Source organism: Pagrus major, chromosome 10, assembly GCF_040436345.1.
Source record: "Pagrus major chromosome 10, Pma_NU_1.0".
Classification (NCBI taxonomy): domain Eukaryota; kingdom Metazoa; phylum Chordata; class Actinopteri; order Spariformes; family Sparidae; genus Pagrus; species Pagrus major.
The window spans coordinates 7,826,662-7,852,201 of NC_133224.1; the positions used below are offsets into that span (position 1 = coordinate 7,826,662).

The 25,540-nt window shown below is 43.0% G+C and overlaps 2 protein-coding genes and 18 non-coding genes across 20 annotated transcripts in view; 3 read left to right on the forward strand and 17 right to left on the reverse strand.

The window, feature by feature from the left end:
* The first annotated feature begins 220 nt into the window (after nucleotides 1-220).
* On the forward strand, nucleotides 221-3,523 carry ino80b (INO80 complex subunit B). Its single transcript, XM_073474804.1, has 6 exons — nucleotides 221-417; nucleotides 550-690; nucleotides 1,098-1,278; nucleotides 1,359-1,519; nucleotides 1,928-2,100; nucleotides 2,187-3,523. The coding sequence occupies exons 2-6, from the start codon at nucleotides 651-653 to the stop codon at nucleotides 2,649-2,651; spliced, it is 1,020 nt and encodes a 339-aa protein (XP_073330905.1). The 5' UTR covers nucleotides 221-417; nucleotides 550-650; the 3' UTR covers nucleotides 2,652-3,523.
* A 354-nt stretch (nucleotides 3,524-3,877) lies between these two features.
* intu (inturned planar cell polarity protein) overlaps nucleotides 3,878-25,540 on the reverse strand; it is a 30,489-nt gene continuing 8,826 nt past the window's right edge. The window contains exons 5-18 of the mRNA XM_073474630.1: nucleotides 12,851-12,969; nucleotides 11,806-11,895; nucleotides 11,170-11,247; nucleotides 10,765-10,948; nucleotides 10,180-10,233; nucleotides 9,683-9,745; nucleotides 8,624-8,842; nucleotides 8,283-8,375; nucleotides 7,830-8,122; nucleotides 7,691-7,793; nucleotides 7,499-7,593; nucleotides 7,224-7,413; nucleotides 5,847-5,989; nucleotides 3,878-4,112 (exon numbers count right to left, since the gene is read on the reverse strand). Coding sequence (XP_073330731.1) covers nucleotides 4,001-4,112; nucleotides 5,847-5,989; nucleotides 7,224-7,413; nucleotides 7,499-7,593; nucleotides 7,691-7,793; nucleotides 7,830-8,122; nucleotides 8,283-8,375; nucleotides 8,624-8,842; nucleotides 9,683-9,745; nucleotides 10,180-10,233; nucleotides 10,765-10,948; nucleotides 11,170-11,247; nucleotides 11,806-11,895; nucleotides 12,851-12,969 — 1,836 coding nt within the window. The 3' untranslated portion in view covers nucleotides 3,878-4,000. The remainder of the gene's footprint in view (nucleotides 4,113-5,846; nucleotides 5,990-7,223; nucleotides 7,414-7,498; nucleotides 7,594-7,690; nucleotides 7,794-7,829; nucleotides 8,123-8,282; nucleotides 8,376-8,623; nucleotides 8,843-9,682; nucleotides 9,746-10,179; nucleotides 10,234-10,764; nucleotides 10,949-11,169; nucleotides 11,248-11,805; nucleotides 11,896-12,850; nucleotides 12,970-25,540) is intronic.
* On the forward strand, nucleotides 6,217-6,288 carry trnad-guc (transfer RNA aspartic acid (anticodon GUC)). Its single transcript has one exon. It is a non-coding gene; the product is annotated as a tRNA-Asp (tRNA).
* trnad-guc (transfer RNA aspartic acid (anticodon GUC)) lies at nucleotides 7,095-7,166 on the forward strand. Its single transcript has one exon. It is a non-coding gene; the product is annotated as a tRNA-Asp (tRNA).
* trnan-guu (transfer RNA asparagine (anticodon GUU)) lies at nucleotides 14,828-14,901 on the reverse strand. The gene has a single exon. It is a non-coding gene; the product is annotated as a tRNA-Asn (tRNA).
* Nucleotides 16,358-16,431, reverse strand: trnan-guu (transfer RNA asparagine (anticodon GUU)). The gene has a single exon. It is a non-coding gene; the product is annotated as a tRNA-Asn (tRNA).
* On the reverse strand, nucleotides 16,988-17,061 carry trnan-guu (transfer RNA asparagine (anticodon GUU)). Its single transcript has one exon. It is a non-coding gene; the product is annotated as a tRNA-Asn (tRNA).
* Nucleotides 17,627-17,701, reverse strand: trnan-guu (transfer RNA asparagine (anticodon GUU)). Its single transcript has one exon. It is a non-coding gene; the product is annotated as a tRNA-Asn (tRNA).
* On the reverse strand, nucleotides 18,258-18,331 carry trnan-guu (transfer RNA asparagine (anticodon GUU)). The gene has a single exon. It is a non-coding gene; the product is annotated as a tRNA-Asn (tRNA).
* Nucleotides 18,891-18,964, reverse strand: trnan-guu (transfer RNA asparagine (anticodon GUU)). The gene has a single exon. It is a non-coding gene; the product is annotated as a tRNA-Asn (tRNA).
* Nucleotides 19,540-19,613, reverse strand: trnan-guu (transfer RNA asparagine (anticodon GUU)). Its single transcript has one exon. It is a non-coding gene; the product is annotated as a tRNA-Asn (tRNA).
* On the reverse strand, nucleotides 20,139-20,212 carry trnan-guu (transfer RNA asparagine (anticodon GUU)). The gene has a single exon. It is a non-coding gene; the product is annotated as a tRNA-Asn (tRNA).
* Nucleotides 20,722-20,795, reverse strand: trnan-guu (transfer RNA asparagine (anticodon GUU)). The gene has a single exon. It is a non-coding gene; the product is annotated as a tRNA-Asn (tRNA).
* On the reverse strand, nucleotides 21,347-21,420 carry trnan-guu (transfer RNA asparagine (anticodon GUU)). Its single transcript has one exon. It is a non-coding gene; the product is annotated as a tRNA-Asn (tRNA).
* On the reverse strand, nucleotides 21,976-22,049 carry trnan-guu (transfer RNA asparagine (anticodon GUU)). The gene has a single exon. It is a non-coding gene; the product is annotated as a tRNA-Asn (tRNA).
* trnan-guu (transfer RNA asparagine (anticodon GUU)) lies at nucleotides 22,625-22,698 on the reverse strand. Its single transcript has one exon. It is a non-coding gene; the product is annotated as a tRNA-Asn (tRNA).
* On the reverse strand, nucleotides 23,224-23,297 carry trnan-guu (transfer RNA asparagine (anticodon GUU)). The gene has a single exon. It is a non-coding gene; the product is annotated as a tRNA-Asn (tRNA).
* trnan-guu (transfer RNA asparagine (anticodon GUU)) lies at nucleotides 23,807-23,880 on the reverse strand. Its single transcript has one exon. It is a non-coding gene; the product is annotated as a tRNA-Asn (tRNA).
* Nucleotides 24,390-24,463, reverse strand: trnan-guu (transfer RNA asparagine (anticodon GUU)). Its single transcript has one exon. It is a non-coding gene; the product is annotated as a tRNA-Asn (tRNA).
* On the reverse strand, nucleotides 24,738-24,811 carry trnan-guu (transfer RNA asparagine (anticodon GUU)). The gene has a single exon. It is a non-coding gene; the product is annotated as a tRNA-Asn (tRNA).

Below are 25,540 nucleotides of genomic sequence, written 5' to 3' on the forward strand. Positions count from 1 at the left end.
CAAAAAAAACACACAAGTAAAGCTAACGGTTCCCGGTGCTGATTAACGAAATGGCATTTAGTTTTTGCTATTTTCTCGTTTAAATCCCTGTAAATTAAAGAAAATGACGGTAAACTCTCGAGTCTTGAGTGCAACTCGCCGGTTTAATTCTTCTTCGGCGCCACTAGCAGGCAGCCAAACGTATCGAACGCTCAAAACTACCGGAAATGACGAAGCAACTGGACTTCCGTGTTGTTAGCCTAGCTTACTTGTGCTAACTATTACTGTAACTTTAGCGTATTTTTTTTTTTTACACTCATTACAGTCAAAATTGTTTAAAGCTTTTCTTCCACGATGTTAACTTAAGTGTGTTCTGCAATGGAATTTCCTTCAGTTGAATGCTGCTAGCAAATGTGAGCGACCTCCCGGCTACATAAGGTACAATCTAAGCTAAAGCTAACCTCGTTCACATGAGCCTGATATAATTCATAATGTAAACAGAAAGGGGAGTTTGTTCTTGTGGATCAGCTAAGTGCCGTTGTTTTAACTAGACGTGTGTCTCTTCTGCAGAGGCAGCTCTGTTTTCTCTTTAGTTTCGAGGTTTTTGCTGCTATGTAGAGCTGCAGACTGGCTGTCCTGTCCTCGCTGTTTACATCCCTGCCGTCGTTTCAATGGGGAAAAGAAAAGACATGATTCACCCCAGGTTTCTCGGTAAGTACACACAAGATGATTGGCATTTAATAGAGCCAAAACGATTTATCGGCTGGCCGATATTGGCCTACTACATATATATATTGGTATCGACATCCTGCCTCCATGTTTCAAATGTTTGAAAACTACATTTGAGAGATCAGTACATAAAAATGTGTTTGCTTCCTTCCATACATTGGTGTTGAATCTGCTTTGTGTTGAATCTGTTTTAGGTTTACTGATTCAAATTCTGGTCATTTTAAAGGCTGTTCAGGTTTTGTGGTGCGGTTGAACTGACTGAACTTTTTGACCAACATAGATGCAGCTGTATTTAATGGAAATGGTCATTTTGGTCTAGAAGCAACCTTGACTTAGTAGCTCTTATATTTCGAATGTATCGATTTCTGCTTTCCTCTCCTCCTCTGCAGGTGAAGGCAGCTCAAGCCTGCACAGCGTTCACAAGCGGAAACACAAAAAACACAAGAAGCACAAGAGGAAGCACCACAGCTTCCCTGAGGCCCCGGAGCCCGAGCCCATCATGGTCCCTCGGCCTCCCCCGCAGCTCCGACTCAAGATCAAACTGGGAGGACAGACGCTGGGGACCAAGAGGTGAGATGGGTGCCGCCTGTCTGTGTTTGTGCTCAGTATCATCAGAACAGGATCACTGAACAAGGTTTTTCTTGTTACAGTGTTCCCACCTTCACTGTGCATCCCGGTGTGGCTCGTCCTCCTTCTCCCTTGATGATTATTCATAATAATGATATCGATGATGACGATGACGACGATGAAGATGACGATGAGGATGATGATGAGCCCTCTGTACCTCTGGAGCAGTATCGGGCCTGGCTGGGTAAGTTACAAACACAGCCTGCTGACTTAAAGTTATAATAATAAATAGGTTTTCATGTAAATAAATATCTGTTAAGTCACTATCTATTGCTGAATGAGGTGACACAATGATGATTGGCCCACTGACGAAAGCCCTTGCATTTGCTGTAATACCAAAGATGCACACTGGGTGTCGGTGGCGACTTTCCCGGAAAATATCACAAGCAGCGAACAGTTAGTGACGCGTTCACCCAGCAGTGGTTGGTCGGCCACAGAGAGTAGGCGGTTCTTATCATAGTGACCGGAAATAAGTTAGCCTAATGTTAGACAACGAATAAGTATATACACAACGTTACTTTTATAGCAGCCATTTTTTATGCACGGTAAAGACAATAAATTCATCATGTGTATCTTGTTTGTTCTGTATCAGATGAGGACAGCAACCTGGCCACATCCCCAATGCCAGACATGGACTCGGACTCCATGCTGGGCGGGCCTGTGGACGAGGAGGAGAGATGGCTAGACGCTCTGGAGAAGGGAGAGCTCGATGACAACGGAGAGCTGAAGAAGGAGGTTGACGAGTCTTTGCTCACAGCCAGACAGGTGAGAAAGCAGGAAATGTTTTACTTCGGTTCCCTGTAGATCGAAAATGCTTTTCTCTGAGTGTTTTCTGTTGTTTTTGTGTCCAGAAAGCCCTGCTACACAAGCAGCAGAGCCAGCCTCTCCTGGAGCTCCCCATGGGTTACAAGGAGAAAGAGATGACCGCTGAGATGATGCAGAAGCGGGAGGAGCGAGCCCGAAAGAGACGCCTGCAGGCCGCCAAGAAGGCAGAAGAGAGCAAGAACCAGACGATAGAGAGACTGACAAAAACCAGCAAGGCCAAGATCAAGAGCATGAAAGAGAGGAAGGCCAAGCAGAGTCAGTGTCCCATGATCCGTTACAGCGACTGCGCTCTGGGCATGGCTATCTCCTTCCCCACAGGGGTCCCCCCTCCGGCCTCGGTGCCTCCTCGTCCTCCACCAGCAGCGCCGGTGAACTGCGGGGTCAGCGGATGCACCAACCTGAAGAAGTACTCCTGCTCCAAGACCGGGGTTCCTCTCTGCAGCCTCGACTGTTACAAGAGGAACCTGCTGCTTGTTCAGACCGCAGCTTGAACTACAACTACAAATGGACGCAGTTGTAGTTTTGTTTAAACTACATCAGAACATGATGGGACCGCACTGTTAACAGGGTCGGAGAAATTTACAATACATGGATACTTGTTGCTTCACAGATGTGGAAAATATGATTTGAACTTTAACAAAAATCCAAATACAAAATGGATTTACTTTTTTATCTTTTTTCCATCAGCTGTGTGTGGAAGCCTATTTCTCCCAGTTACAGAGAAAAAGAAATGATTCAAACTTAGCCTTGATCAAAAGAAAAAGATATCCCCATGGTAAGTTATGATTACGAGATAAAAATTCATAATTATGACAAAAAAAATTATATTATGAGAAAAAAAAGTCAAATTTGAGATTAATGTTGGCTTTTTTATCTCACAATTCCAACTTTTTATCTAAAAGTTTCAGCTTTTATCTTATCATTTTGACTTTACCGTGAGAAGAATTATTTTCATCAAGCTTAGTTTAATTTTCTTTTTCCTTTAACTGGCAGAAATGGGCCTCCATAGTTGTGTCATATTAATAATAATGTTTGGGTTTTTTCTGCAGTGATCACAATTCAATCATGTACATTGTAACGGAATAAAAATCTGTGTACCAGTCGAGCATTATAAAATATTTATAATTTCCATTTGTGGAGTAGGTTTGGAGACTATTTTTCATTTTGTTAATAATGTAAAAATTGTACTTAAGAGATTGACAAAGGTCGTCAGCGACAAGCAAATTTGTTTTTGAAAGAATACAAGAGAAACTGTTTTGTTTGATTAATCTCAATGTTTATTTTTGTAACAAATGACTCCATTTCATATAAAAACTGTACATCTTAAATAAAGAAACACTGCATACACATGTGAAAATATCAATACAGCCTTATTTGCTCTGTCAACATGGAGCACGATTTGTTTCAGTCCAGTTTATGGCAGCAAACTGTCGGGGCGACTGCTCTCAGTGGAAGGTTTTGTCTGCTCTCATTAGAGGTTTCCACCAAAGTGTCTGAGGTATTTACTGACTGAGTGGCTTTCCATCTGCACAAACACACACATTAACACCCCTACACACACTCTGGTGAGCAACAAGGCACAAAAATGACCTGGTTTGAGCTCAGCCTGCTGTTTGCTTCTCACTGCCTCAATGCTTCGTCACAATCTGCAGAAAACCTGAGGCACACTATAAGATTCAGACTCCACTTAGCTGTCTTTTACAGTATCCCAGAGGAACTGAGACAAGAACCATACAACCCCCACATTTACTCTCTCAGGTGCTTTCCACAAGCGTCAGCAGCTCTCCTGAGAATTGTGGTTTGTGTGTCCGTCATCTTTGCTGATCTGAAAGGGAGAGGATCACAAGGCCAGGCCGAAGGAGAGTCTGAAGGCCATCTCTACAGGAACCTCTGCCACAGAGTCATGGAAACACACGTAGAATTCCTGAGGGACGGGCTCGAGCAGCATCCGTCTGAAACAACAGCAAAACACATTTGATTACATCTGTGATTTCTTTTTTTTATTCATTAAATGTGTGAATAATTAACTTTATTTATACACTTTTCAAAAACATTTATAAAGGTCTTTGTGGAAACTACATAAAAACAAGTCCTGATCTCGGGACAATGAGAGTGCATCATTATTGTCCTACAGTCATGCTTGTTCCATTTTTTGTGTTGAGCTACCTCGAGCGTCTTCAGCCTTCCTCGTTAGTATAGTGGACAGTATCTCCGCCTGTCACGCGGAAGACCGGGGTTCGATTCCCCGACGGGGAGTTCCTTTTCCTTTTTTAACAAAACACTGATCTTTGTTGTACAGCCTTCAACATTAAAAGGACTAGTAGTCGAGTCTTCATTGCTCCCTGACTCAACTCTGTTGTTCATGTGACTCACATGTTGTAACCTGCTGGTACGAGTCTGTCATGGTTGACTACTTCAGGAGGCGTTTCCTCTTCCTTCTGCTATCTGCGTGTTACTCTTTTCAAAATCGGTTCAGCTGTGTGGACCAACAACAACAACAACCTCCAAGCTAACAGCCGCTAACGCCTGGCTTTTATCTCCAATGTGAATGTGCACAGTCAGCCTTCACTCCTGTGGTATTTATCGTCTACACCGTGGATTGTCAACTAGAACTCGACATGTTATCCCACCATTCTTCGCCTTCCTCGTTAGTATAGTGGACAGTATCTCCGCCTGTCACGCGGAAGACCGGGGTTCGATTCCCCGACGGGGAGTATTTATTGCCCCCGGATGCAACATCACTAATAACATTATATTATTGATATTTTTTAAGATTTGAGTGCACAACAATTTCCCTCAGGATAACTCAAATTTCATCTTATCTTAGAGCTCTTCCTACGATGGCAAACGCACACAATTTGCTGAAGCTATTCCAATGTTGTGGTTTTTTTGGTCTTCAATGACACTCAAACGTCTCGGGAAGCTCAGATAAGATCAGATAAGATCAGACAAACCAAAGCACACATTCACCACAAGAACCAAAAGCAAACAAAGCAATAGTCATTTCATGTGGCTTGTTCAACTTTTTTTTTAGACTATCTACACTACAGCTGGGTGAGTCTTTTTCTTTGAGAAGAGAAATGAAGCTGATAATGTTAAAAAAAAATCTGAAAGAAGGTTAAAAATGTGCTCTTTCCCACTGTTGGACTGTTTATTCACAAGCGTGTATCCCTGTGGGGACAAGCTACAGAAACTTCTTGACCCTCGCTCTCCCATGATCATTTTCTTCCTTCAAACTCAAATTTTAACTTGACCTCTGACCTCCCTGCTCTCTCTTTTCTCTTTGAAGTACCAAGACCAGTAGTCTCTCCAAGACAAATTCAAAGTACCGTCAATCAACTCAACATGGGAAAGTTTTCCTTCCCTCTTTCCCTTTCAGCTCAAGCATGCGATGCTGCCTACTCGTTCCAGTCACAGCAGCAGACTGAGGTGAAAGCAGAATCAGTGTCAGTATGTAGATCAAAGTCATTGTTAACCCTTCCTTTTCTTACAGTCCTCTAGTACTATTCTGGACTACAGTTATATCCCGTCTCTTGCTGCTGCAATATCAAATTTCCTCACACGGATCAGTTCACAGAGGACGATACATTATCAACCGGGCTGAAACAGAAAGCTGACTGGTCGCATTCCCCGAGAACTGAATCTCACCGGACGTGTATTTCTGATCAAAGGGGAAGCTGACGTACCCTATGACCCAGTAGGTCATGGTGGGAGCAGGTTTCCTCTGGTCGGTCCAGTTCTCAGGTTTACACTGGAACAGAACCCCGTGTTCCTTGACTGGACCCAGACCCCAACCACCGCCCTGAGGCCTGTCTGCAGCCCGGCGACCCTGCGGGGAAGGAAAAACAAAAAGGTTTTATTGTTTTCTGTTGCTCTGATCAGAAAAGGCTCTGCCACTCTTGTGTTTGTGTCTCCATCATAGAAAGACAACAGAAACATTCAAGGACCTGAGGATCTCAGGGAGATTAATCAATATCAATTAATTATTCTGATATTTTATTGTCTTCCTGGTGAGAGCGAATCTAAAACCAACAGTTCTCTCTCTGCCTTCAGCCTTCCTCGTTAGTATAGTGGACAGTATCTCCGCCTGTCACGCGGAAGACCGGGGTTCGATTCCCCGACGGGGAGTTCCTTTTCCTTTTTCACAAATCACTGATCTTGGTTGTATTGTTTCTGTTGTGTACACACTCCGATCAGCCTCAACATTAAAAGGACTGGTAGGTGAGGTGAACGCTGATTATCTCGTTACAATACAATGCTCTGTTGGAAAACCTCGCCTCGTGTAGTTCATGTGAAGAGCAAGCACACCCCCTCATGGCAACTGCACTCTCTAACAAGTGCTCAGGAATGTCCCGAGGAATGTGACAGAGAGCTCAAGGCCTCCACTGGCACTAAGTAGAGTGTATACCTCCATCAAGGTCCAATCCATTTAATCAAGCCTAATCCACTATCAAATATTCATGTCTAATTCCGTGTTTTTGAGGTTGTGATATCATTCTGTAAGTCCATAAATTCAATTTCTTGTCAAAGTTTGTATGTTTTAGAGTGAAAATGTTATTTATATATGTTGAACGCATTATTTCTATTATTCGACTGCAAATCGACCGCATCTTTTCAATGACAGACAGGTAGAGAAAGGAAGAAAAAGGAAATACCCGCGTTGACGTCCATTAGTGTTACCATAGTTAATTTACATAAATATACAGTTATACATATTGATTGCTTCCTGAACAGTTCAGGATCAACCCACTGATTTATACATTATTTAAAATAATGCTTAAATCACATATTTAAAAAAAAAACACAAACGTACATTTTGTCCATTTTGACCAAATCATACAGGTTAAGAGTGACAGCACCCTCCGTCATACTACTGCAGTGTTTGTTTTGTTTGGTGTGATCCGTTACGACGCACTGAAATTCACATGACACCTTCCTCGTTAGTATAGTGGACAGTATCTCCGCCTGTCACGCGGAAGACCGGGGTTCGATTCCCCGACGGGGAGTTCTTTTTGCACCAACAACCAACCACCATGACCTTTGAACCCAAAAGTGTAACTCACCCTGGCTGGCAGGCTCTGCTGAAACGCGCCACGTATGGAGAGGCAGCAGTGGTGGAAGTTGCGTATGAGCTGAGGGTGAATGGAGCCGCTGAGCTGAGCCACTTCTCTGTGAGTAGGAGCGATGAAGATCCCCTGAACTGTTTCCATCATGACATAATGAAACAAGGTGTTCTCTGCACCCGAGGTCAGTCTGTCACAAACACAAGACAGGGAGGTCAGACGTACTGTTTATATGCGACTGGACTGAAAGAAAAGGATTGTTCCCCATCACCTACTTCATGGTGTTATACATCTCCTCTGTCTCCCTTTCAGTCAGAGTCTTCTTCAAGGTGCCCAGGTAGAATGGGTTTGGGTGCTTCATCCTGGGAATCTGAAGTAGCAACATTACATTTCAAAATTAAAACAATATTACAAGAACCAAACAGGAACAAAAACACTATTTCCACAATTTAAGAATACAGCTGTACCTTGAAGAGGCCTCCGCTGCCTCCACTGCCATCAGACCCACCAGACCCCATCGAGTCCCGTCGCGCCCCCAGCTTTCTCGCCGAGTCCGGCGTGGAATGTGGACTGAGGCCTGGAGCCACTGATGATCCAGACCCTGACGCAGCATCCATCTGCCCCTCACTCCCGCTGTCTGACAGGCTCCTCTGGGGGCTGGACCTCCGGGCCTTCTCCCCAAACAGGCTGCGGCCTCTGGAGCCTGTGGACGAGCCTTTAACTGCTCCGGCTAGCTTGCTGAGGACGGGGGAAGAAGAAGCCAGGCTGTCAAGGCGGTCGCGGGCCGTGGCGGAAGGAATGAACCAGTCTGCACAGGACAGGCAGGGAGCGGGCGGAGCATTCAGACGCTCCTCTATACCTGCCTCCAACACCTCCAGCTGCAGCAAGGTGGCCTTCACCTGGGGTCAGAGAGTAACCTTTGATTAGTTTTGATTCTCTTGGCTGCAAAAGTAACCAAACTAAACAATGAACTAGGAAGTACTAGTTTCTGTTCATGTAGAGGTATCAAACATTTGTACTATATGTCAGGAGTTTATATTAAAGTTCAACAAAGTTTACCTGATCTACGTAAACACAATCAGGTCCTGGAGAGCCCAAAGCTGGTGAGGCACAACCTCCTGCTTCCAACAGCACACACTGCATGAAGTGCCTCTGAGATAAATAAAGACAACCAGAGAAAAAATCATTTGTACAATAAAAAATATTGAGATGAAAGGAAGAGGACACCAAAGACGACAGCTAGTCATTTCCTTCATTACACTTCAGTCAACTGAGGTCAAAACGACCAAATGGAAGCCAACCAGTGTATAAATACCATAAAATGGACTAGCAAGTAGTTGGTTTACTGCTTGATGTACTGCTTCAACTGTGTGTTTTATGAACAGGACCAATCGCCTTACCAGCCCCACTATGAGGAGAAAGTGTCGTCCTTGCGGCTGGCTGTAGCCTGGCGCTGTGCTGCCGCCGCCGTTGGCTCTCTGCTGGGGAAACACCTCCCTCCAGATGACCAGCTGACCCACTCGCTGCTCGGACGCCAGCGGCAGCAGGCAGTAGTGCTGGCAGTACAGGCACACATCCAGCAGGTCTTCTTTGGGGAGATGGTTGGCGATCAGGTAGGACTGGAAGGATGATTAAGTTGAAAAATGTAGGGACATAACTTCCACCATCCAATAATTTATGTGCTTGCTTTTGTTTTTGTTGTCTTTTAAATGCAATTTTCATGTTTTCCATAATGTCTCATTTTTCATGTATACAAGTAAAGCACCTTGTATTGGTTTGTATCTGAAGGACGCTATATAAATAAAAAGGAACATTATTATCTCTATAAAACAAATCGTGCACAGACACATAAAAAAAATACATCCAGTTACGTGATAAAATATTTTGGACTAGGTGATTCTCACACCTTCACTGTAACAAAAGACACAACGCAGTCAACTGCTCACTGTCCTGCTACCTTTTCCACCGTAGTTAATATTTAAACAGTAATTAGGTTGATGATTTGTCACTGAGCCACAGAACGGGCTCATCGTGTTATCTCGTGTGAAAGGTCATCTTCTGCACACAGTGACTGTTAGCTTTGGCTCATGTTGTTGCCAGTTAAGGTTAACTGTCTAGACTTCAGGGGAGGATATAAATAGGATAAAGCCACGCTGGAGCATGTGTGTGTGACACCGACATTTTTCTATTTACACTTTTATTTAACTTTATAAAACATTTTTCGTATGAACATTGAACAAATCTGTCTGGGACATTATCCCTCTTCTCCCTCTGAGGTCAAATGTAGATTTATATAATATAGACTTTGCTGATAAAGAAGAAGAATGGTGGGAGGATTGATCTGAAGCCAGCATTTTTTGATAATTTCTTTTTCTTGCAGCCATAAAAGTATTCGATCAGTATATGCTGTGGCCTTTCAGAATACTTCAACGGTACGAAAAGGTGAAAAAGACACCTACCTTGTAGAACAAACAGGAGCCGAGAATTACATACAGACGCCTCAGGCCAAAAAAGTCCTCAGACTGTTAAAACAATAAAGACAAATATGTAAATGCAATAAAGAAAACAAAGAAACCAATCTTGGAGGAGGCTGATGAAACAGGAGGGTGACATTGTTTAAAGTTTGACCAATAATTTGTGAGTGAATGTGGGAAAATAAACTTGATTTATGTTGGAAGAGCAAAGGAGACATTATTCAAATGGTGGTCGCCTGTCTTATTTTAGGAACATAACTTAGCAACAATGTTGTCCACAACTCAAAGATATTCAGTTTACTGTCAAAGGGGAGGAAAGAAACCAGAAAATATTCACATTTAAGAAGTTGGAATCAGAGCATTTTTACTGTTTTTGCTTAAAAATATTGTTCAAACCGATTAAACAACTATCACAATAGTTTCCGATTAATTTAATAGCAACCACTGCAGTTACAGTGTAACTGAGTAACACAGGTTCTCACCATTTCTCCAAAATCAGAAGACTCAAAATCAGAGAGAACAGTGTCCACCTCCATCTGTGGAAAGAGGAAACAAATGATATTATATTTTAAAAAACTGGGGAAAAAAAAAAAACTGTTTAAATGTTTAAAACTAAGATGTGCAAAAATATTGACAAGGTTATGTGGAATAGTATTAAAAATATTTGCAATGTGCAGAGAAAATAATCCCAAAGTTTGCATTAATGTAACACAACAAGTTAGATGTGAGGGCTACGTAATGGCAAAGGTACAATATATTTAATCTAATGTGCGGTCCAGTTTCTTGTTGTTTTATTAGTAATATTTGCATTCATCAAATATATTCATGGACCGGTTGAAATGTAATCTAAATCTAATTTCAATCAGTCTGAGTGATATTTATCATTTCTAACAGTGGACACTAGAGGGCACTACAGCTGCATTTATGACATTATCACATTCACAAGAACAGTGATACACAAACAGCTGTTTCTTACTGTCTTGTATTAACTACTGCACCAAGATTTAATTAGATCTTTCAAAACACACACACACACAGAGTCCTCAAACACACACACAGAAATGCACCTTGATTTCTGGAGGCAGCGTGAGCCATCGGACCGCCGGCAGTCCGTCGAGGAAAAGTGTCCCTGAGACGTCGGGGGGCGAGGCTGAGGAGCCGTCCCTCAAGCGAGATGGCTGGATGAGCTGCTGGAAGAAGAGGCAGAAGAAATGGTCCAACCGGGGACCGTGGTCCACCTTACAGAAGGCACTGTGGAGGACACGATGAAGAAATGAGCGTCTCAGATGTGAGTCAGGATATAGTAGAGGGGAAAGAGGTTTGCGACAATAAAGACTTTGTGTAAAATCCACTGGTGTTTTGAATTAGTGAAACTATTTCAGTTTTGCATTAAGCATAAAAAAGATAGCCAGAGAAGGGAAGTATCATCCAGCTCTCTCAGCAGGACGACAGGAAAGATGAGAGCCACCAACCTGTCCAAGGAGCCGTACATCACTTTAAGAGTCCGGACTACATCTCCCACCACCGTCTGCAGATACAGCAGAGGAACCCTGGAGGGAAATGGAAAAATGTCAAACGCAGACCTGGATCGACTTCAGCTTCTTATCAAATATTTGGACTTACTGCCAGGAACCATGATGGAAAAGCAATTTATACTTTATTGTTTTGTCTACACGTGGGTGTTCCCTTAAGAATCAAACTTTTGAGCTTTTACTTCTTAACCGAGGGGATGATTGATCGGGTTGACCTGGCGGCTAAAAGCGAAGTTGGCTGATCTGACACATTTCATAAACAATTTTACAACCTGCTGACAGAGATATTCATCCTGCCAGCAAAGGACAAAAAGAAGCACATGTGCACATTGAAACTGAGAATAATTGATGGTCCTTTTCAATTGTTTTTACAGATTGTGCTCTGAAATGTTTCCTCTCCTCCAAAATTTATTACCACACTAGTATCGAAATCTGTTACACCTGCCACATGGAATCAACTTTTGCTCTGAAACATCTTTTGATTTTGCAGCTAGCAAAAGCTGCAGTTAAAACAAAATGCAGTGGCTCTATCTCAGTGTAATAATCTGTGTATGTGTGTTCGCTGCCTCTTGCTACCTCTCAGCAGGAAGACCGATGACCAGCAGGTTGTTGCTGTCCTTCCAGTAGCCCACATGGACCAGATGTTTCCCAAGCAGGAGAGAAGAACTACGGAGGAGTAGATAGCAATTTAAGGACATGTGACAGAAAATAGTAGGATGGGGTTAACATCAATAGAAGGTAAAAAATCTCCCCCCCACCGCCAAAATTTCTCCCTGCTCACTGTTGCTTTAAACTCAACTGTGAACTGTGTTGATATTCAAAACATCCAGCAGCGAACTGGCAGAACAGTTCAGAAGTTTGAGGAGCTACAAGAAAAACAATTTGGGAACTTCAACGGCCTCTATCATCACCACATTAATGCTGATGCCTTATTATAATCTTTATATAAAGGGCCAATCTTTTCTTGAATGCCACAGGTTTTATTTGAAAGAAAAAGAAGTGGTAAAAAGGTTGGAAGAAATTCTCCGGAAAAAACCCTCAATATGCCCACATCCTTTTCATGAAACAACAAGGACTATATCTGAAGTTTGGGGGTTTACAGAAGATCTGGTCTTGATTGTTAGAAACATTATTACCTCTCAGTATCACTGGTAAAGTATACATCCAATATGAACTATCTAAATCCATTACACTTGAGTATAGAAGCAGTATTATAGGCGCATAACTTTCAGACATTATTAAATGGTAAGAATAAAACCAATTAGAACAGTTAATCAGTTATGTTTTGAGTTGATAAGACAGAAAATTAGAAACAGAGCTGCAACAATTAGCTGATTGATTGATAATGTGGAGAATTGATCGCCAACTATTTTGATAATCCATGAATCGTTTAAGTAATTTCTCAAGCAACAATGTGAAACATTTGCTGGTTGAAGCTTCTTAAATGTGAGGATTTGCTGCTTTGGGGTCTTTGGGTTTTAACTGCTAGTCGGACAAAAGTCGATTTAAATGTATTTTTCAGTTACAGATTGATGAATAAAAAACTCTCTACTGAATCAGCTGTATTGTATAAAAAAAAATAGTTGCAACATTACTTTTTCTCCATTCTGCATCTCCTTACCTGATGATCCGCCCTCCTGTGACGTTCTCCAGCATGTCACACAGCGTAAGGAAAATCCCCCTCACTCCTTTCAGCTGGCTGGATGCTTCAGACACTGGGTACTGGTACAAGATCTCCTCCTGCACACACAAACACACAAAGAAGCAAAGTGTCATTTTAAATCCGTGCAAAGAAAATCATACACGAGCAGAAAGGGAAATCTTTGGTTAGTTGACAGAAAAACGGCACATAAAAATGTGAAATATCTGTCGTTGGATGCAACGGTGTCCTTTGAATCATGGACAGCCAAGAAGAATGAACAGATGAACCGCTGGATGTTTATTCTGCCACCTCAACAATGTTTCTGTCCAACCCATTCTCTATGTGGAACAAACAAGGAAATGTCACTTTGAAGATGAATGTGACTAAAATATTTTACAGTTTACTTTCCAGAGAAAAGAAAAGCAGATTCAAGAAATACAGGAATTTGACTGGAAGCTCAGAGAAACTCTCAAATACTTCACAGCACTAAATGTCACACACACAAAAAAAAACCTTCATACAAACTATAAAGCAGAGATGAGAGTGCTCCAGCCAGATTTGGGGTATTGTTTGTGATATTAGTATTCCTCTCAGCATGCTGGCAACTTTGAAGGATACAGGGCGGATAAGGGCTGAGCCGCTGAGAGGATCAGAGGATGGAGTGGTGGGTGAGGAGATAAAAACCTTGAATGAACGGGGCCCTTTCAGCCTTGGCAACAAGAACAAAGAAACCAAAAGAACAACTGACACAGTGAAACACTTCAGTTACATTTTGTTTGCACATAGAGGCAACAAAAGGAGCTAAGGTCACAAAAACATCACACTGTTAAAACTCAAAAATACCACCACCGAACCTCTCCAACTCCTGCTACCCTGCAATAAAAAGACTAAAAAATCAAAGTCGGAGGTTAGTGGGGCTCTTGTGCGGCACTGCCATTTAGAGAGTCAACTGCTGGCTGATGTGGCTCCAGACAACCCGTGCACTCCATCTCGACTGCCGTTCAGGTCAAGAGAGAGAAAAAAAAGTAAAACTCTGGCTTGCAGATACTGAAAGGAACTGCAGAACCATGAAGTACAACCATAAAGAAAACATCAACCTGCCAATAGTCGTCCACAGGGAAAATAAGATTACAGTGTAGGAGATGACGGTCAGCAAATAAGTAGTTTGCTTCTCAGAGCAACAAAACACACACTTTGGGATTAACACTTCACTACAAGTTGATGGTGTCCTACCTTATGGGAGAGAAAACAGTGCTTTCTGCATGAACCCCATTAAAATTATTTTATTCATAGACTGCTGCACTTCAGCCAAAATAGGCATCTGTGGATTCACCCGAGAGGAAGTAAAGTTCACAGCTTTAAAGTGACAGATCATTTATTAACAGGAGCTGTGCCTCAACTTCTCCCCTTTCTCTCCCCTTTCCTTCTGTTTTCTGTTAGTAGCACCCGCAGGTGTTGGAAGACGTCCAGAGCAGTAGTTTTCTGTAGGAGTCTGACTCACATCGAGATATTCTGAGAAAACTTTCCAATCCTGGGCTTGGGATTCCCTACACAACTCAGGTCACCCTAACACTTAATTATCAGGATACATCTCTAAGGTTGTATTGTGGACAGTCCACGTGGTTATAAAGATTTCCACTGAAATCTATGCAACAAAGATGAGGACACCAAATTTACATTTTTGTTTTGTAAGTCTTCTACCTTTTCTGTATTTTCATTACCCTGTAAAGCACACTGAATTGCACTGATGTATGAAATATTCTATACAGGTAAAATTGCCTTGCCTTGAACAGAAAGTCATGATCAGGTTTTACCAAGACTCACAGGAATGGAAACATATAACAGCCTTTCTGTTGTGTTTGGTACTAATAATGTGCCCTGTCAATTCAGCAAAACTTTCCACAGTAAAGTTACACATGAACAGGATGTTATCTGGTCACCTAAGGGCAAAAACTTCGTCCCTGGGTGGGCTTGAACCACCAACCTTTCGGTTAACAGCCGAACGCGCTAACCGATTGCGCCACAGAGACTTGCTCACAGCACATTCCAGAGGGCTTCATGTTCAAGCCCCACCCACCGGTCGTTGGTATGTCCTTCAAGACATTGAGCAGGCCATTAAGGTAGAAATTTACAGAAACTCAGAGGCTGGGAGGACTGGTGTTGACTCTGCAATGCCGGAATGACCTGAATGAGGCTTAATTACCCACAATCAGGAAAAGCATAATTAGCTGCAGGGTTCTGTGGCTGTATGGGAGTCTCACTCCATGGCCCTTTTGTGTGACATAATGCTGTGAACTTTAACCTCCCCCGATCCAGAGGACAAAGTTAATGCATCTAAGAGCATGTCGACTGCCATTGAACAACAAAGGAGAAGCTGCTATGTTGCTCGGCCACTAGCATACCTACGACCAATTGTTTGCCCACATGGACAGATTAAAAACACATCTACCTTCAATAAACAATCATGTGAGGTGATGGGTTTTAAACTGGTGCACAAGATCAAAGTGAGTGAATACTAATGAAACAATCATGTTTTTGCTTTGTGAGACACAAAGCTTCCAAAGTTAAAACCATGTGTTATGACCAAGAGAGATTTTAAGTCTTTTTGTGAACGAGCCTTTTTACATGATCTTTACGTATGTGGCTGGACCTAGGATGATTCCAGACCCTGAGATGGCATTACAATATTTTAAATCATTTCTTTTAGACATAAGACACAAATAAGCATGCTCCTCTTAGAAAATATAAGTTTAAAGGTTCTCCCTTGGTTGTTAGACCAGCTTTAAGATATCACTAATGAGCAAAATCTTGTTTGGGTAACTGCAAGAAAATCTAAAAGTAACTCCGCCTGGATACGTTTTAGCTATCAAAGAAACAAATGTGTTCCCCTAATCCATAAATCTGAAGCAGAATTTTATGTTAAAGAAATGTGACATCTTAAATAAGCCTTTCAAATTTTGGAAGGTCTATAGGTCAATGTCTTCAGGCAACAGCGACATGTTGATTCCACATTCATTAAAGTTGGAAAATGAAATTATTACAGACAAAATAACTACGCCTAAATACCTTAAGAAATTATTAAGAAAAAGAGATGATACCTAATGTATGGAAGGCAGCACAGTTAACTCTTTTATTGAAGGCTGGAGACCATTCTCTTCTGTTACACGGGCTGGTTAGCATAGGGTTGTCTACAAAAGCAGTTCAGTCGTTTGAAAACAACTTGAGTGGTAGAACACAAAGTGTCCAAGTTGATGGTCTACTTTCAAGCTATTTGAATATACAAAACGGTGTTACCATTATATAATAATAATTTGTGTTGTAATGTTAACAACATAAAACAAAATTTTAATGCAGACGACACCATTATGTATAGTTCTGCCTTGACATTAGCGAGTGCAATGGATAATCTACAATCTTCTTTGGATCAGAAGAACCTTTGCAAATTGATGTCCATGATGTTTCCTGCCTGCTTACGCACTAAACTGTCGTCCCTGGGTGGGCTTGAACCACCAACCTTTCGGTTAACAGCCGAACGCGCTAACCGATTGCGCCACAGAAACAGGTCTGGCATGACCACCAGGGGGCGTGTGGATCATTTTCAAGCCCCACCGACCTGGATTTGCTATGTACTCAGAAGTTGACCTGGGTAATAAAACAGAAACTTTGATCGTGACATATTAAATTCGTGTTTTGTGCTTTGCCCAGGAACTATTGGTGTGATGTTTCCGCCTCTGAATGTCACTGTCTGGTCAAATACATTTGACTTTTGGTCAGGAAACATTGTGTTTTGTTTCACAGCTCTTAAGCCCAAGACCAAGCATAAAGGAGCCTAATTTACCTCGAACCAACGATGAAGTTCAGGTTCTGTTAAGAAAAGATTTGTGAAGGAAGACATCCAGAGAGAGTTCAAGATGGCAGTGCAGAAGAAGGAAAGACACACAGGGAGATTTCAATTTTACGTATGCGATAACAGAGGGGGTTTGCCATGTCCAATGTCCCTCCAATTTGGATACAAGGACACAACATCAATGATGCAGTGTCCATTTGATTCTGCAACTCTGAAAACAGCTGAGATAACAGAAACCGAAGTTCATGGTCACTTACGCACAAAACTGTCGTCCCTGGGTGGGCTTGAACCACCAACCTTTCGGTTAACAGCCGAACGCGCTAACCGATTGCGCCACAGAGACAGGTCTGGTATGACCACCAGGGGGCGTGCGGATCATTTTCAAGCCCCACCGACATGGATTTGCTATGTACTTAGAAGTTGACCTGGGTAATAAAACAGAAACTTTGATCGTGACATATTAAATTCGTGTTTTGTGCTTTGCCCAGGAACTATTGGTGTGATGTTTCCGCCTCTGAATGTCACTGTCTGGTCAAATACATTTGACTTTTGGTCAGGAAACATTGTGTTTTGTTTCACAGCTCTTAAGCCCAAGACCAAGCATAAAGGAGCCTAATTTACCTCGAACCAACGATGAAGTTCAGGTTCTGTTAAGAAAAGATTTGTGAAGGAGGACATCCAGAGAGAGTTCAAGATGGCAGTGCAGAAGAAGGAAAGACACACAGGGAGATTTCGATTTTACGTATGCGATAACAGAGGGGGTTTGCCATGTCCAATGTCCCTCCAATTTGGATACAAGGACACAACTTCAATGATGGAGTGTCCATTTGATTCCGCAACTCTGAAAACAGCTGAGATAACAGAAACCGCAGTGCATGGTCACTTTGGGTGCTTACGCACAAAACTGTCGTCCCTGGGTGGGCTTGAACCAACAAACCTTTCGGTTAACAGCCGAACGCGCTAACCGATTGCGCCACAGAGACAGGTCTGGCATAACCACCAGGGGGCGTGCGGATCATTTTCAAGTCCCACCGACCTGGATTTGCTATGTACTCAGAAGTCGACCTGGGTAATAAAACAGAAACTTTGATCGTGACATATTAAATTTGTGTTTTGTGCTTTGCCCAGGAACTATTGGTGTGATGTTTCCGCCTCTGAATGTCACTGTCTGGTCAAATACATTTGACTTTTGGTCAGGAAACATTGTGTTTTGTTTCACAGCTCTTAAGCCCAAGACCAAGCATAAAGGAGCCTAATTTACCTCGAACCAACGATGAAGTTCAGGTTCTGTTAAGAAAAGATTTGTGAAGGAGGACATCCAGAGAGAGTTCAAGATGGCAGTGCAGAAGAAGGAAAGACACACAGGGAGATTTCGATTTTACGTATGCAATAACACAGGGGGTTTGCCATGTCCAATGTCCCTCCAATTTGGATACAAGGACACAACATCAACGATGGAGTGTCCATTTGATTCTGCAACTCTGAAAACAGCTGAGGTAACAGAAACCGAAGTTCATGGTCACTTACGCACAAAACTGTCGTCCCTGGGTGGGCTTGAACCACCAACCTTTCGGTTAACAGCCGAACGCGCTAACCGATTGCGCCACAGAGACAGGTCTGGTATGACCACCAGGGGGCGTGCGAATCATTTTCAAGCCCCACCGACTTGGATTTGCTATGTACTCAGAAGTTGACCTGGGTAATAAAACAGAAACTTTGATCATGACATATTAAATTTGTGTTTTGTGCTTTGCCCAGGAACTATTGGTGTGGTGTTTCTGCCTCTGAATGTCACTGTCTGGTCAAATATATTTGACTTTTGGACAGGAAACACTGTTTTGTTTCACAGCTCTTAAGCTCAAGACCAAGCATAAAGGAGCCTAAGTGACCTTGAACAAACGATGAAGTTAAAAAAAGATTTGTGAAGGGGACATCCACAGAGAGTTCAAGATGGCAGTGCAGAGGAAGGAAAGACACAGGGAGATTTCCTTTTACGTATGCAATAACACAGGGGGTTTGCTCTGTCCAATGTCCCTCCAATTTGGATACAAGGACACAACTTCAACGATGGGGTGTCCATTTGATTCTGCAACTCTGACACCAGCTAATATAACAGAACCTGAAATTCATCGTTGGTTCAAGGTCACTTTGGGTGCTTATGCACAAAACTGTCGTCCCTGGGTGGGCTTGAACCACCAACCTTTCGGTTAACAGCCGAACGCGCTAACCGATTGCGCCACAGAGACAGGTCTGGCATGACCACCAGGGGGCGTGCGGATCATTTTCAAGCCCCACAGACCTGGATTTGCTATGTACTTAGAAGTTGGCCTGGGTAATAAAACAGAAACTTTGATCGTGACATATTAAATTTGTGTTTTGTGCTTTGCCCAGTAACTCTTGGTGTGGTGTTTCTGCCTCTGAATGTCACTGTCTGGTCAAATATATTTGACTTTTGGACAGGAAACACTGTTTTGTTTCACAGCTCTTAAGCTCAAGACCAAGCATAAAGGAGCCTAAGTGACCTTGAACAAACGATGAAGTTAAAAAAAGATTTGTGAAGGGGACATCCAGAGAGAGTTCAAGATGGCAGTGCAGAGGAAGGAAAGACACAGGGAGATTTCCTTTTATGTATGCAATAACACAGGGGGTTTGCTCTGTCCAATGTCCCTCCAATTTGGATACAAGGACACAACTTCAATGATGGAGTGTCCATTTGATTCTGCAACTCTGACACCAGCTGAGATAACAGAACCTGAAATTCATCTTTGGTTCAAGGGCACTTTGGGTGCTTATGGAAAGACACAGTTATGCACAAAACTGTCGTCCCTGGGTGGGCTTGAACCACCAACCTTTCGGTTAACAGCCGAACGCGCTGACCGATTGCGCCACAGAGACAGGTCTGGTATGAACACCAGGGGGCGTGCGGATCATTTTCAAGCTCCACCGACCTGGATTTGCTATGTACTCAGAAGCTGACCTGGGTAATAAAACAGAAACTTTGATCGTGACATATTAAATTTGTGTTTTGTGCTTTACCCAGGAACTATTGGTGTGGTGTTTCCACCTCTGAATGTCACTGTCTGGTCAAATACATTTGACTTTTGGTCAGGAAACACTGTGTTTTGTTTCACAGCTCTCAAGCCCAAGACCAAGCATAAAGGAGCCTAATTTACCTCGAACCAACGATGAAGTTCAGGTTCTGTTAAGAAAAGATTTGTGACTTTTACGTATGCAATAACAGAGGGGGTTTGCCATGTCCAATGTCCCTCCAATTTGGATACAAGGACACAACATCAACGATGGAGTGTCCATTTGATTCTGCAACTCTGACACCAGCTGAGATAACAGAACCTGAAATTCATCTTTGGTTCAAGGGCACTTTGGGTGCTTATGGAAAGACACAGTTATGCACAAAACTGTCGTCCCTGGGTGGGCTTGAACCACCAACCTTTCGGTTAACAGCCGAACGCGCTAACCGATTGCGCCACAGAGACAGGTCTGGCATGACCACCAGGGGGCGTGCGGATCATTTTCAAGCCCCACAGACCTGGATTTGCTATGTACTTAGAAGTTGGCCTGGGTAATAAAACAGAAACTTTGATCGTGACATATTAAATTTGTGTTTTGTGCTTTACCCAGGAACTCCTGGTGTGGTGTTTCCACCTCTGAATGTCACTGTCTGGTCAAATACATTTGACTTTTGGTCAGGAAACACTGTGTTTTGTTTCACAGCTCTCAAGCCCAAGACCAAGCATAAAGGAGCCTAATTTACCTCGAACCAACGATGAAGTTCAGGTTCTGTTAAGAAAAGATTTGTGACTTTTACGTATGCAATAACAGAGGGGGTTTGCCATGTCCAATGTCCCTCCAATTTGGATACAAGGACACAACTTCAACGATGGGGTGTCCATTTGATTCTGCAACTCTGACACCAGCTGAGATAACAGAACCTGAAATTCATCGTTGGTTCAAGGTCACTTTGGGTGCTTACGCACAAAACTGTCGTCCCTGGGTGGGCTTGAACCACCAACCTTTCGGTTAACAGCCGAACGCGCTAACCGATTGCGCCACAGAGACAGGTCTGGCAAGACCACCAGAGGGCGTGCGCATCAATTTCAAGTCCCACCGACCTGGATTTGCTAAGTACTTAGAAGTTGGCCTGGGTAATAAAACAGAAACTTTGATCGTGACATATTAAATTTGTGTTTTGTGCTTTGCCCAGTAACTCTTGTTGTGGTGTTTCTGCCTCTGAATGTCACTGTCTGGTCAAATATATTTGACTTTTGGACAGGAAACACTGTTTTGTTTCACAGCTCTTAAGCTCAAGACCAAGCATAAAGGAGCCTAATTTACCTCGAACCAACGGTGAAGTTCAGGTTCTGTTAAGAAAAGATTTGTGAAGGAGGACATCCAGAGAGAGTTCAAGATGGCAGTGCAGAGGAAGGAAAGACACAGGGAGATTTCCTTTTACGTATGCAATAACACAGGGGGTTTGCTCTGTCCAATGTCCCTCCAATTTGGATACAAGGACACAACATCAATGATGCAGTGTCCATTTAATTCTGCAACTCTGAAAACAGCTGAGATAACAGAAACAGAAGTTCATGGTCACTTACGCACAAAACTGTCGTCCCTGGGTGGGCTTGAACCACCAACCTTTCGGTTAACAGCCGAACGCGCTAACCGATTGCGCCACAGAGACAGGTCTGGTATGACCACCAGGGGGCGTGCGGATCATTTTCAAGCCCCACCGACTTGGATTTGCTATGTACTCAGAAGTTGACCTGGGTAATAAAACAGAAACTTTGATCGTGACATATTAAATTTGTGTTTTGTGCTTTGCCCAGGAACTATTGGTGTGGTGTTTCTGCCTCTGAATGTCACTGTCTGGTCAAATAAATTTGACTTTTGGACAGGAAACATTGTTTGTTTCACAGCTCTTAAGCTCAAGACCAAGCATAAAGGAGCCTAAGTGACCTTGAACAAACGAAGTTAAAAAAAGATTTGTGAAGGGGACATCCAGAGAGAGTTCAAGATGGCAGTGCAGAGGAAGGAAAGACACAGGGAGATTTCCTTTTACGTATGCAATGACACAGGGGGTTTGCTCTGTCCAATGTCCCTCCAATTTGGATACAAGGACACAACTTCAACGATGGGGTGTCCATTTGATTCTGCAACTCTGACACCAGCTAATATAACAGAACCTGAAATTCATCGTTGGTTCAAGGTCACTTTGGGTGCTTATGCACAAAACTGTCGTCCCTGGGTGGGCTTGAACCACCAACCTTTCGGTTAACAGCCGAACGCGCTAACCGATTGCGCCACAGAGACAGGTCTGGCATGACCACCAGGGGGCGTGCGGATCATTTTCAAGCCCCACAGACCTGGATTTGCTATGTACTTAGAAGTTGGCCTGGGTAATAAAACAGAAACTTTGATCGTGACATATTAAATTTGTGTTTTGTGCTTTGCCCAGTAACTCTTGGTGTGGTGTTTCTGCCTCTGAATGTCACTGTCTGGTCAAATATATTTGACTTTTGGACAGGAAACACTGTTTTGTTTCACAGCTCTTAAGCTCAAGACCAAGCATAAAGGAGCCTAAGTGACCTTGAACAAACGATGAAGTTAAAAAAAGATTTGTGAAGGGGACATCCAGAGAGAGTTCAAGATGGCAGTGCAGAGGAAGGAAAGACACAGGGAGATTTCCTTTTATGTATGCAATAACACAGGGGGTTTGCTCTGTCCAATGTCCCTCCAATTTGGATACAAGGACACAACTTCAATGATGGAGTGTCCATTTGATTCTGCAACTCTGACACCAGCTGAGATAACAGAACCTGAAATTCATCTTTGGTTCAAGGGCACTTTGGGTGCTTATGGAAAGACACAGTTATGCACAAAACTGTCGTCCCTGGGTGGGCTTGAACCACCAACCTTTCGGTTAACAGCCGAACGCGCTGACCGATTGCGCCACAGAGACAGGTCTGGTATGAACACCAGGGGGCGTGCGGATCATTTTCAAGCTCCACCGACCTGGATTTGCTATGTACTCAGAAGCTGACCTGGGTAATAAAACAGAAACTTTGATCGTGACATATTAAATTTGTGTTTTGTGCTTTACCCAGGAACTATTGGTGTGGTGTTTCCACCTCTGAATGTCACTGTCTGGTCAAATACATTTGACTTTTGGTCAGGAAACACTGTGTTTTGTTTCACAGCTCTCAAGCCCAAGACCAAGCATAAAGGAGCCTAATTTACCTCGAACCAACGATGAAGTTCAGGTTCTGTTAAGAAAAGATTTGTGACTTTTACGTATGCAATAACAGAGGGGGTTTGCCATGTCCAATGTCCCTCCAATTTGGATACAAGGACACAACATCAACGATGGAGTGTCCATTTGATTCTGCAACTCTGACACCAGCTGAGATAACAGAACCTGAAATTCATCTTTGGTTCAAGGGCACTTTGGGTGCTTATGGAAAGACACAGTTATGCACAAAACTGTCGTCCCTGGGTGGGCTTGAACCACCAACCTTTCGGTTAACAGCCGAACGCGCTAACCGATTGCGCCACAGAGACAGGTCTGGCATGACCACCAGGGGGCGTGCGCATCATTTTCAAGCCCCACAGACCTGGATTTGCTATGTACTTAGAAGTTGGCCTGGGTAATAAAACAGAAACTTTGATCGTGACATATTAAATTTGTGTTTTGTGCTTTACCCAGGAACTCCTGGTGTGGTGTTTCCACCTCTGAATGTCACTGTCTGGTCAAATACATTTGACTTTTGGTCAGGAAACACTGTGTTTTGTTTCACAGCTCTCAAGCCCAAGACCAAGCATAAAGGAGCCTAATTTACCTCGAACCAACGATGAAGTTCAGGTTCTGTTAAGAAAAGATTTGTGACTTTTACGTATGCAATAACAGAGGGGGTTTGCCATGTCCAATGTCCCTCCAATTTGGATACAAGGACACAACTTCAACGATGGGGTGTCCATTTGATTCTGCAACTCTGACACCAGCTGAGATAACAGAACCTGAAATTCATCGTTGGTTCAAGGTCACTTTGGGTGCTTACGCACAAAACTGTCGTCCCTGGGTGGGCTTGAACCACCAACCTTTCGGTTAACAGCCGAACGCGCTAACCGATTGCGCCACAGAGACAGGTCTGGTATGAACACCAGGGGGCGTGCGGATCATTTTCAAGCTCCACCGACCTGGATTTGCTATGTACTCAGAAGCTGACCTGGGTAATAAAACAGAAACTTTGATCGTGACATATTAAATTTGTGTTTTGTGCTTTACCCAGGAACTATTGGTGTGGTGTTTCCACCTCTGAATGTCACTGTCTGGTCAAATACATTTGACTTTTGGTCAGGAAACACTGTGTTTTGTTTCACAGCTCTCAAGCCCAAGACCAAGCATAAAGGAGCCTAATTTACCTCGAACCAACGATGAAGTTCAGGTTCTGTTAAGAAAAGATTTGTGACTTTTACGTATGCAATAACACAGGGGGTTTGCCATGTCCAATGTCCCTCCAATTTGGATACAAGGACACAACATCAACGATGGAGTGTCCATTTGATTCTGCAACTCTGACACCAGCTGAGATAACAGAACCTGAAATTCATCGTTGGTTCAAGGTCACTTTGGGTGCTTATGCACCAAACCGTCGTCCCTGGGTGGGCTTGAACCACCAACCTTTCGGTTAACAGCCGAACGCGCTAAACGATTGCGCCACAGAGACAGGTTTGGCATAACCACCAGGGGGCGTGCGGATCATTTTCAAGCCCCACAGACCTGGATTTGCTATGTACTTAGAAGTTGGCCTGGGTAATAAAACAGAAACTTTGATCGTGACATATTAAATTTGTGTTTTGTGCTTTGCCCAGGAACTCCTGGTGTGGTGTTTCCACCTCCGAATGTCACTGTCTGGTCAAATATATTTGACTTTTGGTCACTTTCGACAGTAAGGTTGTTCATGTAAATGATGTTACCTGGTCACTTAAGGGCAAAACTGTCGTCCCTGGGTGGGCTTGAACCACCAACCTTTCGGTTAACAGCCGAACGCGCTAACCGATTGCGCCACAGAGACTTGCTTGCTGCACATTCCAGAGGGTTTCATGTTCAAGCCCCACCCACCTGTCTTTGGTATGCACTTCAAGACATTGGGCAGGCCATTAAGGTAGATATTTACAGAAACTCAGAGGCTGGGAGGACTGGTGTTGACTCTGCAATGCCTGAATGACCTGAATGAGGCTTAATTACCCACAATCAAGAAATGCATAATTAGCTGCAGGGTTCTGTGGCTGTATGGGAGTGTCATTCCAGAGACTGACCTGGTGTCCTTTTCAGGGGGTGTGGGATCGATCTTCAGGCCCCAGCCACCACATTGGGCAGTAAGGCAGAAAATCTAATCATGGCATTTTAATTTGGCAGTCTTTTGCAGAAAATACATTTAAACAAACTGCTGTGTGTGCAGAGATTTTAAGTGGTTATTCATGTATTTCTTTAGAAAGCACAACTCCACCTTTTGCAGATCTTGAACTGGTTAGACACAGATAATGACTGATAAATAATATAACACAGCTCTAGGCTCTTATTATCTATCATATCTCTCCAATTCATAGACTATGGAAGAAAGGTTTATGGCCCTGGAGTTTTGTTTGTTTAGTCAATTCATTAAATTCAAATCATGAATCCCTTTTTGGATACATGTATTACGTGAAGATTTGTCTTAAAATTTGAACCTTTTTGTTTTGTTGTTTTTTGTCCTGAAATTGGAGTTACAATGCTGCTAATACAGTCCTCTAAAATTAGTTAT